The 12293-nt window shown below is 39.4% G+C and overlaps 2 protein-coding genes across 3 annotated transcripts; both read right to left on the bottom strand.

Annotated features, from left to right (window-relative positions):
• Window positions 1–391: 391 nt before the first annotated feature.
• il10 (interleukin 10) lies at window positions 392–2380 on the bottom strand. Of its 2 annotated transcripts, XM_069677923.1 has the most exons (5): window positions 2097–2380; window positions 1878–1937; window positions 1539–1703; window positions 922–984; window positions 392–813 (listed from the first exon to the last, which is right to left on the bottom strand). In XM_069677923.1, exons 1-5 carry the CDS (start codon window positions 2259–2261, stop codon window positions 703–705), a joined length of 564 nt encoding a protein of 187 aa, XP_069534024.1. In that variant the 5' UTR covers window positions 2262–2380; the 3' UTR covers window positions 392–702. The 2 variants fall into 2 exon arrangements, with proteins under 2 accessions (XP_069534024.1, XP_069534022.1); XM_069677921.1 differs by having other exon boundaries at window positions 1878–2380.
• Window positions 2381–10884: 8504 nt separating this feature from the next.
• On the bottom strand, window positions 10885–12025 carry il19l (interleukin 19 like). The gene is made up of 5 exons (XM_069678942.1): window positions 11870–12025; window positions 11571–11633; window positions 11261–11413; window positions 11102–11164; window positions 10885–10971 (listed from the first exon to the last, which is right to left on the bottom strand). Exons 1-5 carry the CDS (start codon window positions 12023–12025, stop codon window positions 10885–10887), a joined length of 522 nt encoding a protein of 173 aa, XP_069535043.1.
• Between the last annotated feature and the right edge of the window lie 268 nt (window positions 12026–12293).

Raw genomic sequence — 12293 nt, 5'->3', positions numbered from 1 at the left:
AAAAGGTAATATTTGAACTCTCTTTGCTTCTCCAGTAGACTGTGTTACTTCTGTTTTATATGTGCGTCTAAGTGAGATTGCTTTTGCGTGCAAGTGTGTGAATATGGCATGAGGGTGAGGCTGGCTAGTAACAGTTACGGTAAGTAAAGATACAGCAGCGCTGCTGCTGGTAAGTGATGTATATATGGGTCACGTTTGAGGTTAGTGCATCAGGCTGTAGACTTTACACTCGAGCGGTTCTCCACATATAGATTGCAGTACTGCAGGATGTGATGTGTTCAGTGCTCTACAAGCATGCGTTCCTTAATAATGGCACATGAAGCATACACACATATGAAATTTAAAGTCAGAGTCATTCATTTATAAACAAGTCATTTATTTATGTGCAACAGTACAAAAATAGTCATTATAAATAAAGTACATCATCAACATACATATAAAATACTTCATTTAATTTAGGATTTATGATAGAAATAAATATTTTTCTGTTTCTTCAGAGACAGTGTTAGCTGCAACATCACTCGAATAGGACTCAATATGGTCTTACAACAGATATTTGTCCATAGGACAAAAAGGTTACAGCATAACAGCACTGTCAGAACAAAAAAACTGTTTAGCAGAGACACAGGAAATCAACACCTAAAAAATAACGGACTGCATGAAGCAGTTACTGTTCTATGTTTTCCCTGAGGAACAAGGTCTTCATCCAGAAGCCACATGGTTTATCTGCCGCTTAGAAGCCAGATATGATTCAATGTAGTTAAACAGCAGGTCCAGCTCGCCCATGGCCTTGTACAGTCCTTTACTCGCCATCTGTAAAAACATACATGATTAAGTTTATTACAATGGTCTGTCATAAATTAAAGCAAAACACACGTCATTTATACATTTAACAATAAAAGATGAAGCTGTTGGACTCACCTGAGTGTACGTAGAGTTTAAAGCCTTTATGTCAAAGTGTGTCTTGCAGGAGAAGTAATGTCTCTGTAAGAGGAACAACAGAAAAATAATGTTACTAACTTTATAATTTTATATCACCATGCACTTCATTTCCCCCTCACTAAAGTCTTAGTTGGGTTTGTGTCTGCAAATTCATCCTAGCAGTGAGGATTTGCACGCAGCAGGTTACAACAGAGGCAAGCCCTCTCTTCCCCTTTAGCAAGAAGTGATTGATGCACGCTGCTGCAGTCGAGCCAGGAATCACTGACTAATGCAATAGGATGATCACTTCTCTGAGCCATCGCTAACTTTCTTCCCCTCTGTCTGTCGTGGTCAGCCATTGACCTCATGGGAATATTTTTGATCCAAAACTTTACTGTGGCAGACAAGAGTTTAACTTTAAGTTTCTTTCAAAATTTTCAACAGCACAACAGTGATTTTGTGTAAGGACAACACGATCTTGTTCCTAAGCTGTACTTGGACTAGAACACTGCTGTACTTCACGCTCTGAATGCTATGAAACTATATCGCTGCGCGCAATCGGCACGTATTGACATATTTAATCTCCTGTAGGAGTAACACGTGTTTCAGCTACTCACACATCTCGTGACATCACTCTTGAGCTCGTCGAAGATATTCTGTATGGACTCCATATGCGGCTTCAAGTTTCTGGTCTCGTCCGTCACTCCAGCCAGAGCTGTAGGCAGAATTGTACCGAGATAAAAGCCCAGAATGCTGTTCATAGCATGGCAGGCGAACTCGCTCTACAGGGGGAGAGGAAAGCACCAAACAGGTTATGTCATGTCGTTTAACTCTTTCCTGGCGGGCACGATGCTTGCAACTCATGCAGTCGTGATCCAATTTGTGTGCACATAAATTTGTTAGTTTGTTTTTTACAATAATGACAACCCACATGGAGATTCAATCTGGTAACTTACTTTGAAAGAGTCCTCGACGCTCTGGTCTAGCAGCGCAGTGTCCAAATCATCGTTTGCCTCCTGCAACAGAAAAAGTTCGTGCTCAGTGTGCTGTGAGGCAGACAGACAGGCAGAGGTGCAGCAGCATCTTAAGACTGAAATGACATCGGACTCTATCCAAATAATGCTGCAGTAACTGTCAAGCTGCTTGCTGAGTAAATTCAGTGTTTCTTTACTCACATAGTAGCCTCTGATCTCTGTGTAGTCCTGTCGGAGCTTCTTTAGCCTGACGGGGAAGCCCTCCACGAATCGGCAGCAGTCGTTGTTGCACAAGGGACTGCAGGTGGCAGTGCTGAAGAAAGACAAGAGGACCAGGACGCACAAGAGGAGAGACCGAGGATTCATAGTAGCTGAAATCTTCTGGAGGCAGAGAAGAGAAGAGTAGAATTCGAGCCCTGAGGTGAGAAGATGCTGCTGGTCCAGTGGATGTAGAGATTCTCTGAGCCCTGAGAGGAGTTATCTTCTTGGTGAAGAACAGTGCATATTTGGGCTCATCTTCGTGTGCTAATTTATAGAGTTGGACAACAGATAGGAGGAGACTGATCGGTAGAGAAATGGTTAAACTTAAATGGGGGGAATTTCTTTTTTTCCATAGTCATATGAGCTGCTCCTCCCATCAGAGAGGCTGATACGATATCGATAGTTTTCAATCTTCAGCTGTCAAGGAAAAAAAATCTGACACAGCATTAATGGAATTTTGACATGACATCATTTTCTGTTATCAGTTTTTTTTTGTTATAATTGTCAATTCATGATTATTATTATTTATTTGTTCATTAATTCATATGAATGTAAATATTAACTAAAAATACTATGATAAATCTTTTATATTAGAATAGATGTATTATTTTTCTATTATACTACTCATTTTATTGTTGGTGTTAGTAAGATATGTGTATCCACAGTGATACTACACATATCAGTCCCTTTTATAGCACAGTTTTATTGCCTTTATTACTAAACTATCCCGATTATAGATACTCAGGTGCAAAGATGAGTGTGAAATTTTATTACGTGCAATAAATCACGTGATATTCTTCCCTACAGACACAATAACAGAGGTTACAGTGCCACCCCGCTGGAAACGATATGAAGTTGTGGTTTTTTAATGACGCTGTGGATTCTCTCTGTATGTCAGACATGCGTAATACAACTGACAACAGAAAACACAGCTAATATCTACTCATCTCTGCTGCCAGCTCTTAGTAGGAGCTGTCAGTGTTGGTATTCTGTCTCTGTCATAAGGTTTGCATATGCATGGACTAAAAGGAACCAAGTTGTTCGGGGCTGTCGTTAGCACCGTGAGGGGTGTTTTCCCTTCAGTACTTTTTCTGTTCTCATGGAATGTCCACTTGTCTGGTCCTAACCCGTTTAATGTTGGGCAACACTGGTATTTTAAAAAATATTACATTAAGCATCACTCCTAGTGATTATCTCTGCACGAGGAAGACTTTAGGACAAATAGGCCTTAGGACGGTTTGTCATGGGCCAAGTCAAAGTGCATTTACTGGATGAGGCTTGTGTCATACTGAAGATAACACAGTGTGCTGTGCACAGAAGCACATAAATAAGCTCAAAGGTAAACATGGGGAAATGTGCAAAAACAGTGCAACAGTGCTTGAAATAGAGGCTTTACTAAAGGCCCTGTTGTATGGAAGTTTTAAAAAGCCAAACTTACCTTGTTTTAATTTGACATCCATCCATCCATTATCTATACCGCTTGTCCTGTTCAGGGTCACGGGGGGGCTGGAGCCTATACCAGCTGGACTGATCGCGAGTTCATCACAGGGCGGACACATAGCGTGAAAGGTTGTCTGTCTCTAACACTCACACCTAAGGGCAGTTTTAATATCCGTAAGTGTGAGTCGCCAATTAAACGAGCATGTCTTTGGACTGTGGGGGGGGAGCCAGAATACCCAAAAGGAACCCACGCGTGCATGGTGAGAACATGCAAACTCCACACTGAAAGACCCCCTACGTCCAAATCGGGATTCAAATCAGGAACCTTCTAGCTGTGAGGCGACAGCGCTTAGTTAAATTAAAACAAGTCATTCTCTAACATTACCACATAACATTGTTTTATATCACTTTAATTATTTGTTTGTTTTTATTTAGTCATTCTAAATCTTCCACCATGCACTTCATGTTTTTTACATTAGAATGCTCATATGTGAAATTTAGATGAGTCAGTAGAAACTCATTTATGGGAAACCCCTCAGAACAGACCACGGACGGTACTGATTGTGTGTGAGAGAGAGAGAGAGAGAGAGAGAGAGAGGCATGAAAAGCTGCTCTCATCATTTAGCTGTGTAATTTCATGACTTTGTGCAGTTGTGGTTGCATTTCAGATGCTTCTGCCAGCCACTTAGTTTTTCAGTTGTGTGTATGTGAATGATATAGAGACTAAGAGTCTGTTACAAGGTCGTAGAGTTTATTTTTATTGCCTAAAAGTATTTTAGTGCTTCTTCCTTGCACATAACTATTATTCAAACCCAGTAACGGGAAGTAACCAAAAAATCAACTATTTCTAACACCTTCTCTTATGAGATGATTATTACATGTTAATTCCTGAAGACAGTAAAAAAAAAGAAAGTATAGATTAGCTATATAAATTTTCAACCAATGTTTTCAGCAAAGTGTACGATTGAGAGAGAATAGAAATCAAGGGACAGTTTTTTCTCTTTCTGCCTTTTATTGCTGCCGCGCTCGCTGACCCAGTGGAAGCTTCATATCAGCAGGTTTAAGCTGTTTGACAAGATCACCAGTGATACTTCTTCTTCAGTCAGCTCTACCAGGAGCCAGTTTCCCTCTTCAGGTTCACACTGCTCCTCAGAAGGCTGAATCAATCAAATCTTATCTTTACATCGTTGTCAATCGCTGAACAAGAGTCTGCTAATGAGATGACGGTGTCTTGCCATCTGACCTACTAAACTCTTTACCTGATGTCATCACCTACCATTGATTAGAGTCTGCAGTCAGAAACACTGCAGTTTGGAGCAGATAATAAATCGACAAAAAAAGGTTTAGGACGCAGGTCGCTGTTTGCACTCTCGTCTTTACTTTGCAGACCAGATGAGCCACACATGTACCTATATGTTTCCGCCACCGCATGCATCACATTCTGCATTGAACTGCTGTAAACCTTTAAAGGAAATCACACTGTCCTTACGAACAGGTTCACCACATTTCTCTTTCACTTTCACACAAGTTGTCTGCTCGGCTGCCGATGTTTTGTTTTTGTATGTAGCATTAAATCCTCCTTAGTTCTGTTTTTGTTTATGTCGAGTGCGTTTTGTTGTGTGAATATAAATAATAGTAGTAAAGTGTGAGGGTGCAAGCTTTTCAGAGTTTTGCAATGAGCTTTAAAGAAAAGAGGAAACTGCGAGGGATGTATATGAGGTGTCTCAGGGTCATTACAACAGGGTGACAGTGTCCTGCCCTACCCAAAAGACTCACATGTATGACGAATGATATCTTGTGGGCGGGTGCCCAGTGTGAGGATTGTGCACAATGGAAAAGCCACAATTCTTGGAGTTTTCTCAGTTTCCTGCGTGTGACCTACAGAGACCCTTCTGCACGTCACATGAAATCTCTCGTCCCACGGTTCACCAATCAAGGCAGATGTGAGCTGTTATGTAGTTGGCATATCACCTACTTGCTCCGTGGGACTGACTGACTGCATATGTGAGCGAGATCCGTCATGGAAAATGAAAAATGAACTTTGAACTTTAGTAGCTACTAGAAAACATAACCGTTCTCAGAAGCCTTATCTTTTCTACAAAGCTGAACAGGCAACTTTAGATGAATGTAACACTGTAACCTGAAACCAAAGTAGTCCCCTGCTTCTGTTGAGCAAGCATCCTTTAGGGAGGAGATGAAACTTCTAAATTTCCTCTGTGCGGCGTGTAGATCGTGACTTTGATATTGTCAGTTATCTAAGATTAAAAGATAAAGCTTTCCAATGATTAATGCACTGATACAATGATTATGATGCCAAAAGCGTGACACTTCATCATCCAAACTGTTTTCATTCGTGTTTGGGTGCAAGTGCGTAAGTGCCTGCGCGCATATGGCTATTTGGAAAATGTGCCGCTGATGGTGTTAACCGCATTTATGTCAGCAGTGCTCGTCGTGACAGCTCATTCTTTCCCATGATGTTTAAACTTTTGGGTGCTGAATCAGTGAAAGTAAAAATTAACAGTTTCTCGATGTAATTTGCATGATGAATCACTGTTTCATTGTTTCATATGTCACATTAATTTGGATCTATATCTCCCGATGCTCAGATTTGAAGCTCAGTAAAACCTGGCGAGAGAAGAAATGACAAAATGAGATATTTTCGTCTGTTGGGAATATGGTGACTGCAGTTTTTCATCTTTCACAGGACAACTGATGAAAAAGAGTGTGATGAATCCTTTACATGTTTTAGTTCACTTTTTTCATCTGTCAACAGAACCCCCCTCAACACGACCTCTTGGCAATTAAGCAGGCCTTCAGGACCAAAAAAGACCCCTGTGTCGGCAAAAGCAGAGCAGGCCTATTTTACGGCAACAAGGGCCCGACACCCTCGTAATAACCTGGCAAGAGTTAGGGTATAGACAAGGGAATATCAACTGAATAATTTGACTCTATATTATTTTTTCTGAATTCATATTTAGCCCTTGAAGAGCTTGAAAGCTGGCATCCGGCTGACAAGTTCAAAAGAAGTAACCAGTTTACAGAAACCTGAACCATTCTGATGGTGTCACTGCTGCGTCTTTGATGTCGCAAAAGCCAGACAGCGACCAGCACACCCAACCAAATTGGGGTGTGTAATAGATGATCCTATCGTTACAGAGAGAGTTAGACCTGACTCAGTGTGTGGATCGTGAGCACATCCAAAAAAGGCCTGTGAGAGAGAAAGACAGTAAGTAGATTGAAGTAATCACTTGTGCTCCATTCGTTTTCTACATCTGCTCAAGGTGATAACACTGTTTAATTATGATAATATGTTTAACATGTTGTTTTTCTTTGATGATAGCACTCACACGCAGATCAAATATACGTCTTTCTGATTAAGTTCAGTCTATCATGTCTAAATGTTTCATATTAAGTCCCCAGATTGTTGTTGAAGGTGTCCCACAGGGGTCAATATTCAGCCCCTTGCTATTTACCCAATACATACACAGTATTTATTTCTTTAAATTTTAGTTTAGTTTAATTCGGTTGGATTTAATTTTATCTGTCAAATATTCACTAAGACAATTGCATTTTCCAACTGAACATGGCATAATGTTTATTTGTATGCTCGTGATGCCATCAGCTCGACTGCAAACCAGAGCGTCTTCCAGTGTTTGCTTCTGAAGACTCTAAAAAGACAAAATGTTTGCATTTCACCCAAGCACAAAGCTTTGGTTGTATCCCCACTTGGATCTGTAGCATAATAGGAACTTAGGGCTCTGGTTAGAGAATCCATCAATACCCACTGTGAACTTCTTGCTCAAAAACGGAAAATCCATGGATTCTGACACTTCGAGAGCTTTACTGTCCGTTCGAAGCAGAAAAAACATTATGCAGTCTACTACAGTCTACGCTGGATACTCGAGATTTTTTGTGTGCTCATTTTCCGCCATCGCAATCGTTACTGTGAGCTATAAGAAAATGCGAGAATGTCCCACTGCATTGTGCAAAACAGAAGCACAAGCTAAAGGGCATCAGGAGGGTTTTTTTTCTTCAGAGGAAACTACACACACATGTACAGGACAGGATCAGCACTGATCACTGATGAGTCACCCGCACAGTTTTAAGAATCAACACAACATGACAATTCTTCGTAGCAGCTTTTACATCCTAAACTGACCTTAGATAAACTAAAAAGTTTACTTTAATAGATATAAATCAATGGTAAAAATACATTAATATATATTATGTTATATAATAAGAAAAACAGGGGCACAGTAATTGTTGTGGATGATTTCAGTCGTACATTTTAGATTTAAAGCTTGGATTAGATTAAACTGTAGCATGCAGTTTGCTTCTGAACATGTTCTACATTTGGGTTTAAAATATATGATATATACAATATCGGTTAGGCCACAGACATTTTTGTATGTTATTAAACTAACTAGATTACGAAATTAAAAGCAAATTCTTTAACGAAATATGGCTTCAAACGAGGGTCGATCAAGGTCACCTCTACAAAACATTTATAAAAGTTAAAGTTATAGAGAAGTTATGAGTTATAGAGAAATAGAAAAATAAATTAAATATCCACAATATATAGATAATAATAAGTAACATAGATTGAACAGAACTTTATTTTCTTTTTCTTATTTATTATAAAATGATTTTTTATGTAATCACAATACATTTTATAGAATTTATCTTTATAGCACTTTTATGAACAAGGCTACAAAGACAGAAAACATAAACAACATTGAGAACAACAATACAATATACAAAATAATATGTCTGTTTATCAAGTTAAGTTGTATTTAGTTATACATACCTGCTCAAAAAACAACTGGATTATTGCAAAAGTGAAATAAAGAGCTCCCTCCACAGGCCACTGTGAGAATGTCAGCTGATTACTGACACCATGATTACCTCTTGTTTTTTCTCTCCTCTCCTCAGACGTTAGAGTGTTCATTTATCAAATATAGTTTCAATTTTTGTACTATTATTAAACAGCTAATGAACACATTAATGTACATGCATAATTAATATGTCTGGTGTTGGAGGAGCGTTGCTGCAGTGGCTGAGAAGAGGACTGGTTGCTGAACAATCTCTAAATGTAGATGTGCAGAACAACAAACCACACTGCTGCTCCTGCTGACACACAGGAGGTCAGATAACAGTCATGATTACAGTCAGGCCAGGTCATATTCAGTCACCACATCTGACTCTACATTTGGACCGTATCTCTGTACACTGCACCTTGTCTCTGTGTTTATAAAGCTACATTTCCCCTCCCTCCCTTGGTTGCAAACTGCATATTCCTGTATAAGATATATTGGTCTTTCATATACCAAATAGATACATTGTACATATTTAATATATATTGTACTTATTATATTTTAAATTTACTGTAATGCACCAGTAAAACCAAGTCAAATTTCTTGTAAGTGCAAACATACTCAGCAAAATAACTGCACATATGCTGTATTTCAGCAAAAGTGACACTTTTTTCATTCACCTGAGTAAGTTGATTTTCAAAGTATGCGTATTTGGCTGCTTCTTAAAGGAAATTTTGTTTCCTAGTAAGAGGAACCCCAGAAATACGCTTCCCTTTTTCAGGAACTGGTGATGCGCATTATGTCAGCTGCCGCACTTCAGGAGTCACTGACAAATGCAATATTGTGATCTATCCAATGAGTCATCACCAACATTTTCCACTTAGTTTCCTTAGGTCACAAAGTTTTTACAGTTCTTGATTATAGAATTCAAAAAGTTAGTTGTGATGGATCAGCTGTGGCCGACGTGGGCTTGAGTTTCAACCCAATGACAGCGCTCAGAGATTCCTGAAAAGCACAACCACTTGTATGGTGAGAAAAGAAACTGAATGTGCATGCGTATTATGAGCAACAATTCTCCCTAATAGTCAATGCGCTTAAATGTAACCTCTCAGGATAGTGGGGTAGTACCTGAAAAGTATTCAGAAAATTCTTTAAACAATATGTTATCCATTCATCCATCCTCGCACAAGCTGGTCTCGTGCACCATGGGAAACATACTCACGTAGTTGGCTGTGATCTGGAAAAAGTCCTCTTGGTGTTCATTATTATCATTAGTGAAGGTAGTGTAAGTAGTATTATCACAATATACAAATATCAGTCATATCAGGACAGTACAGCATCATTGCCTATAAACTAGCACAGATATTGAACTTATAAAGGATGGAAGCAAAAAAACACATAATCACATTATATTGTTCCATGCACTCACAATAATACAGATAATAGTGTCACCCAGATAAAAACAATATTAATTTGTGGTTAGAGTTTGATGGTACAGTGAAGACATGTGACAAGTATTTGTCTCTGCTGGACGCTCTTAGTAGTTGCTCAGACTCTTGGCTGCACTGCTGATAAAATCTGAATTACTGTGAAAAGAGAAACGACATAGAGAAGTGGTGCTTCTTCAGGGTCAAGGAGTCAGAGTTACTTTCACATTAAAAACCCCAGGTTTACCTCGTCATCATTTTGATTCTCGACCCCTAGACGATCTGAACACAATTAAGCAGCTTTACCCCGACCAGCTAAGAGTGATTGCATTTACACATTATTGCATCTGTATTAAGAATCTAATATTATAATAAGTCACAGGGAGCATGTTTCTACAGAACCAGTACTTTTACTTTTACTTTTGAGACTATAGGCACATTTGTCTCATAATACTCCTGTACTGTAACATAGGTTGGATATTGTATGCAGGACTTGGATGTTAATGTTCACTGTACCTATATTTAACTTAAACTTAAATGAGGAGCTCATAACCGACCATGATTCTCCTGCTGCTGTGAATAATGATTAGCCTGTGTAGCCACTTAATAATATAGAGTACATTCATGTCATGAATTAAAAGGGAAACACTCAAAGCTAGAAGGTAAAAGTAGTTTTTCTTTATTTATATTGAATTAAAACATCATGTTAAACAAATATTGAAACCATCTTTAGTCTGCATAACAACCTTACAGTAGAAGCACACATGCAATACCTTACAGCTTTCTTTTTTTGATAAATATGAATACTTTGTCATAATAATTATAAATATCGAATACAAAAATTCAGTCCACATGTTAGTGGATAACACACTTTAAGTTAATTCAAGTACAAAAATAGAGAAATGCACCATGGAACAGAAGTGAAGGAGACGAAAATCTAACCTTCACCCTGTGTACAAGTAGCGTCAGGTCAAGAGTTAAATTAGCTTTTATACAGTTAGCTTAGCGCAGGCACCGTGGAGCTGCAGTGTTGGTTCTTGGTCCCGTTCATGCGTGAGCTCTCTGGCCCTCCAGCCACTCCAGCACAGTGTCCAGCTCGCCCACGGCCTTCTGAGCCGCCTGCTTTATCTCCAGCTGCTCGGAGAAAGGAGGACAGAAAAGAGACGGTTGTTTAAATGATGACAGTTTTGTCTACAGATACATGTTCCTCCTCTTCTTAAAGATTGGTATATAAAGCTTGGGAGTACGTCTGAAAACTACACACCTTGTTAAACTCATCATGTATGGAGTCGATAGTCCTCTGTGTCTCCTCTGCACAGTGGCAATGCTGAAAACAACAGAAAGCACAATTATTAATACAGCTTATTCCTGTTTTTCCATTAAAACACATTTAATCCTTCAATGTAATGAAAAGCTAGCTTACACATTTATGAATGTCTCTCCGGATGCTGACGAAAGCGTTGGCCAGAGCGCTGGAGCTACGCTGCTGCTGTGCCTGAGGAGCTGAGTAGTTGCTGAAGACTCTCTCAACGTAGAAGCGCAGCACGAGACGCAGGAAGCAGCAGGTCTGCCCCTCCTGACAGAGAGACAAGCAAAGGTCAGATATTAGCAGGGGTCACACAAATATACTATTATTATATACTGTTTATAAAGCTTGAGCCTTTTATGGCTTTAGGTGAGAAATATGCTAAATTTGAATCAGAAAACTACATGATTAAAAAAAAAAAACTCACCTGAACTTCCTTAATCAATTTTTTATCCAGAAGTTTCACTCCGATCTCAGAGTCTCCTGCTATCTGTAACACAAAAGCCACAAAGAGCAAGTTAAAATCAGTCTTAATTATTTGTTATATTATAAGTAATATATATATTTATGTATATATTTGCTTTCTCAAGTCTCTGATGTGTATTTTTTTTGCTGTATTGTGTTTGCCCATGTCCCCATGTGATGCTGCATGTGCGGCTGCATTTGTTGATTTCTATGATTAATCTTGAGTTAAGGTTTTTGATAGTGTGTCTGTGTCAAACTCACCGCATTTGATCGCAGGGTAGTGTAATATTTTCGCAGCTCGTGTATGTGAACACTGACGGTGCAGCTGTCCAGATGCAGAGTCCCACTCTCCACGAGTCCGCTCAGACAGCTGAGGAGGACGAGCAAGCAGACGGAGCAGCCCAGCAGCATCTTCATCTCTGTGGTTATCTGGTGGGAGAGCTACAGACACATACGAGTTCCATTAATTCTCAGTAACATATTTTTGATCAAGTGTATAAAATATCATTGTGATGTTCAGGTACCCATTAACTGCCACCATGACCCTGAGCAGTAGCACCTGTGTGCAGACTCACCTGTGTGTGTGTCACTCAGAGGATGAGTCCTTGGAAAGATGTGCCTCTGTGTCTCCATGCTGTCTCCTCTTATAGTGGACTGAGGGGGATTTTACCAGGTGCACACACAC

The sequence above is a fragment of the Semicossyphus pulcher genome, unplaced genomic scaffold (assembly GCF_022749685.1).
Source record: "Semicossyphus pulcher isolate SPU_LCO1_2020_fin unplaced genomic scaffold, fSemPul1.0.p SCAF_3, whole genome shotgun sequence".
NCBI lineage: Eukaryota > Metazoa > Chordata > Actinopteri > Labriformes > Labridae > Semicossyphus > Semicossyphus pulcher.
This window is presented reverse-complemented; position numbering and strand designations above follow the sequence as displayed.

Bases quoted from the DNA above. Each gene is read 5' to 3' on its own strand.
- il10 (XM_069677921.1), bottom strand. From the start codon at position 2,261: ATGAATCCTCGGTCTCTCCTCTTGTGCGTCCTGGTCCTCTTGTCTTTC. The intron at 1,704-1,877 runs GTAAGTTACCAG...CTCCCCCTGTAG, and splicing joins GCGTCGAGGACTCTTTCAAA to AGCGAGTTCGCCTGCCATGC. The intron at 985-1,538 runs GTGAGTAGCTGA...TTCCTCTTACAG, and splicing joins AGAGTGATGTCACGAGATGT to AGACATTACTTCTCCTGCAA.
- il19l (XM_069678942.1), bottom strand. From the start codon at position 12,025: ATGAAGATGCTGCTGGGCTGCTCCGTCTGCTTGCTCGTCCTCCTCAGC. The intron at 11,414-11,570 runs GTGAGTTTTTTT...TCTCTCTGTCAG, and splicing joins AATTGATTAAGGAAGTTCAG to GAGGGGCAGACCTGCTGCTT. The intron at 11,165-11,260 runs GTAAGCTAGCTT...TGTTGTTTTCAG, and splicing joins GGAGAGACATTCATAAATGT to CATTGCCACTGTGCAGAGGA.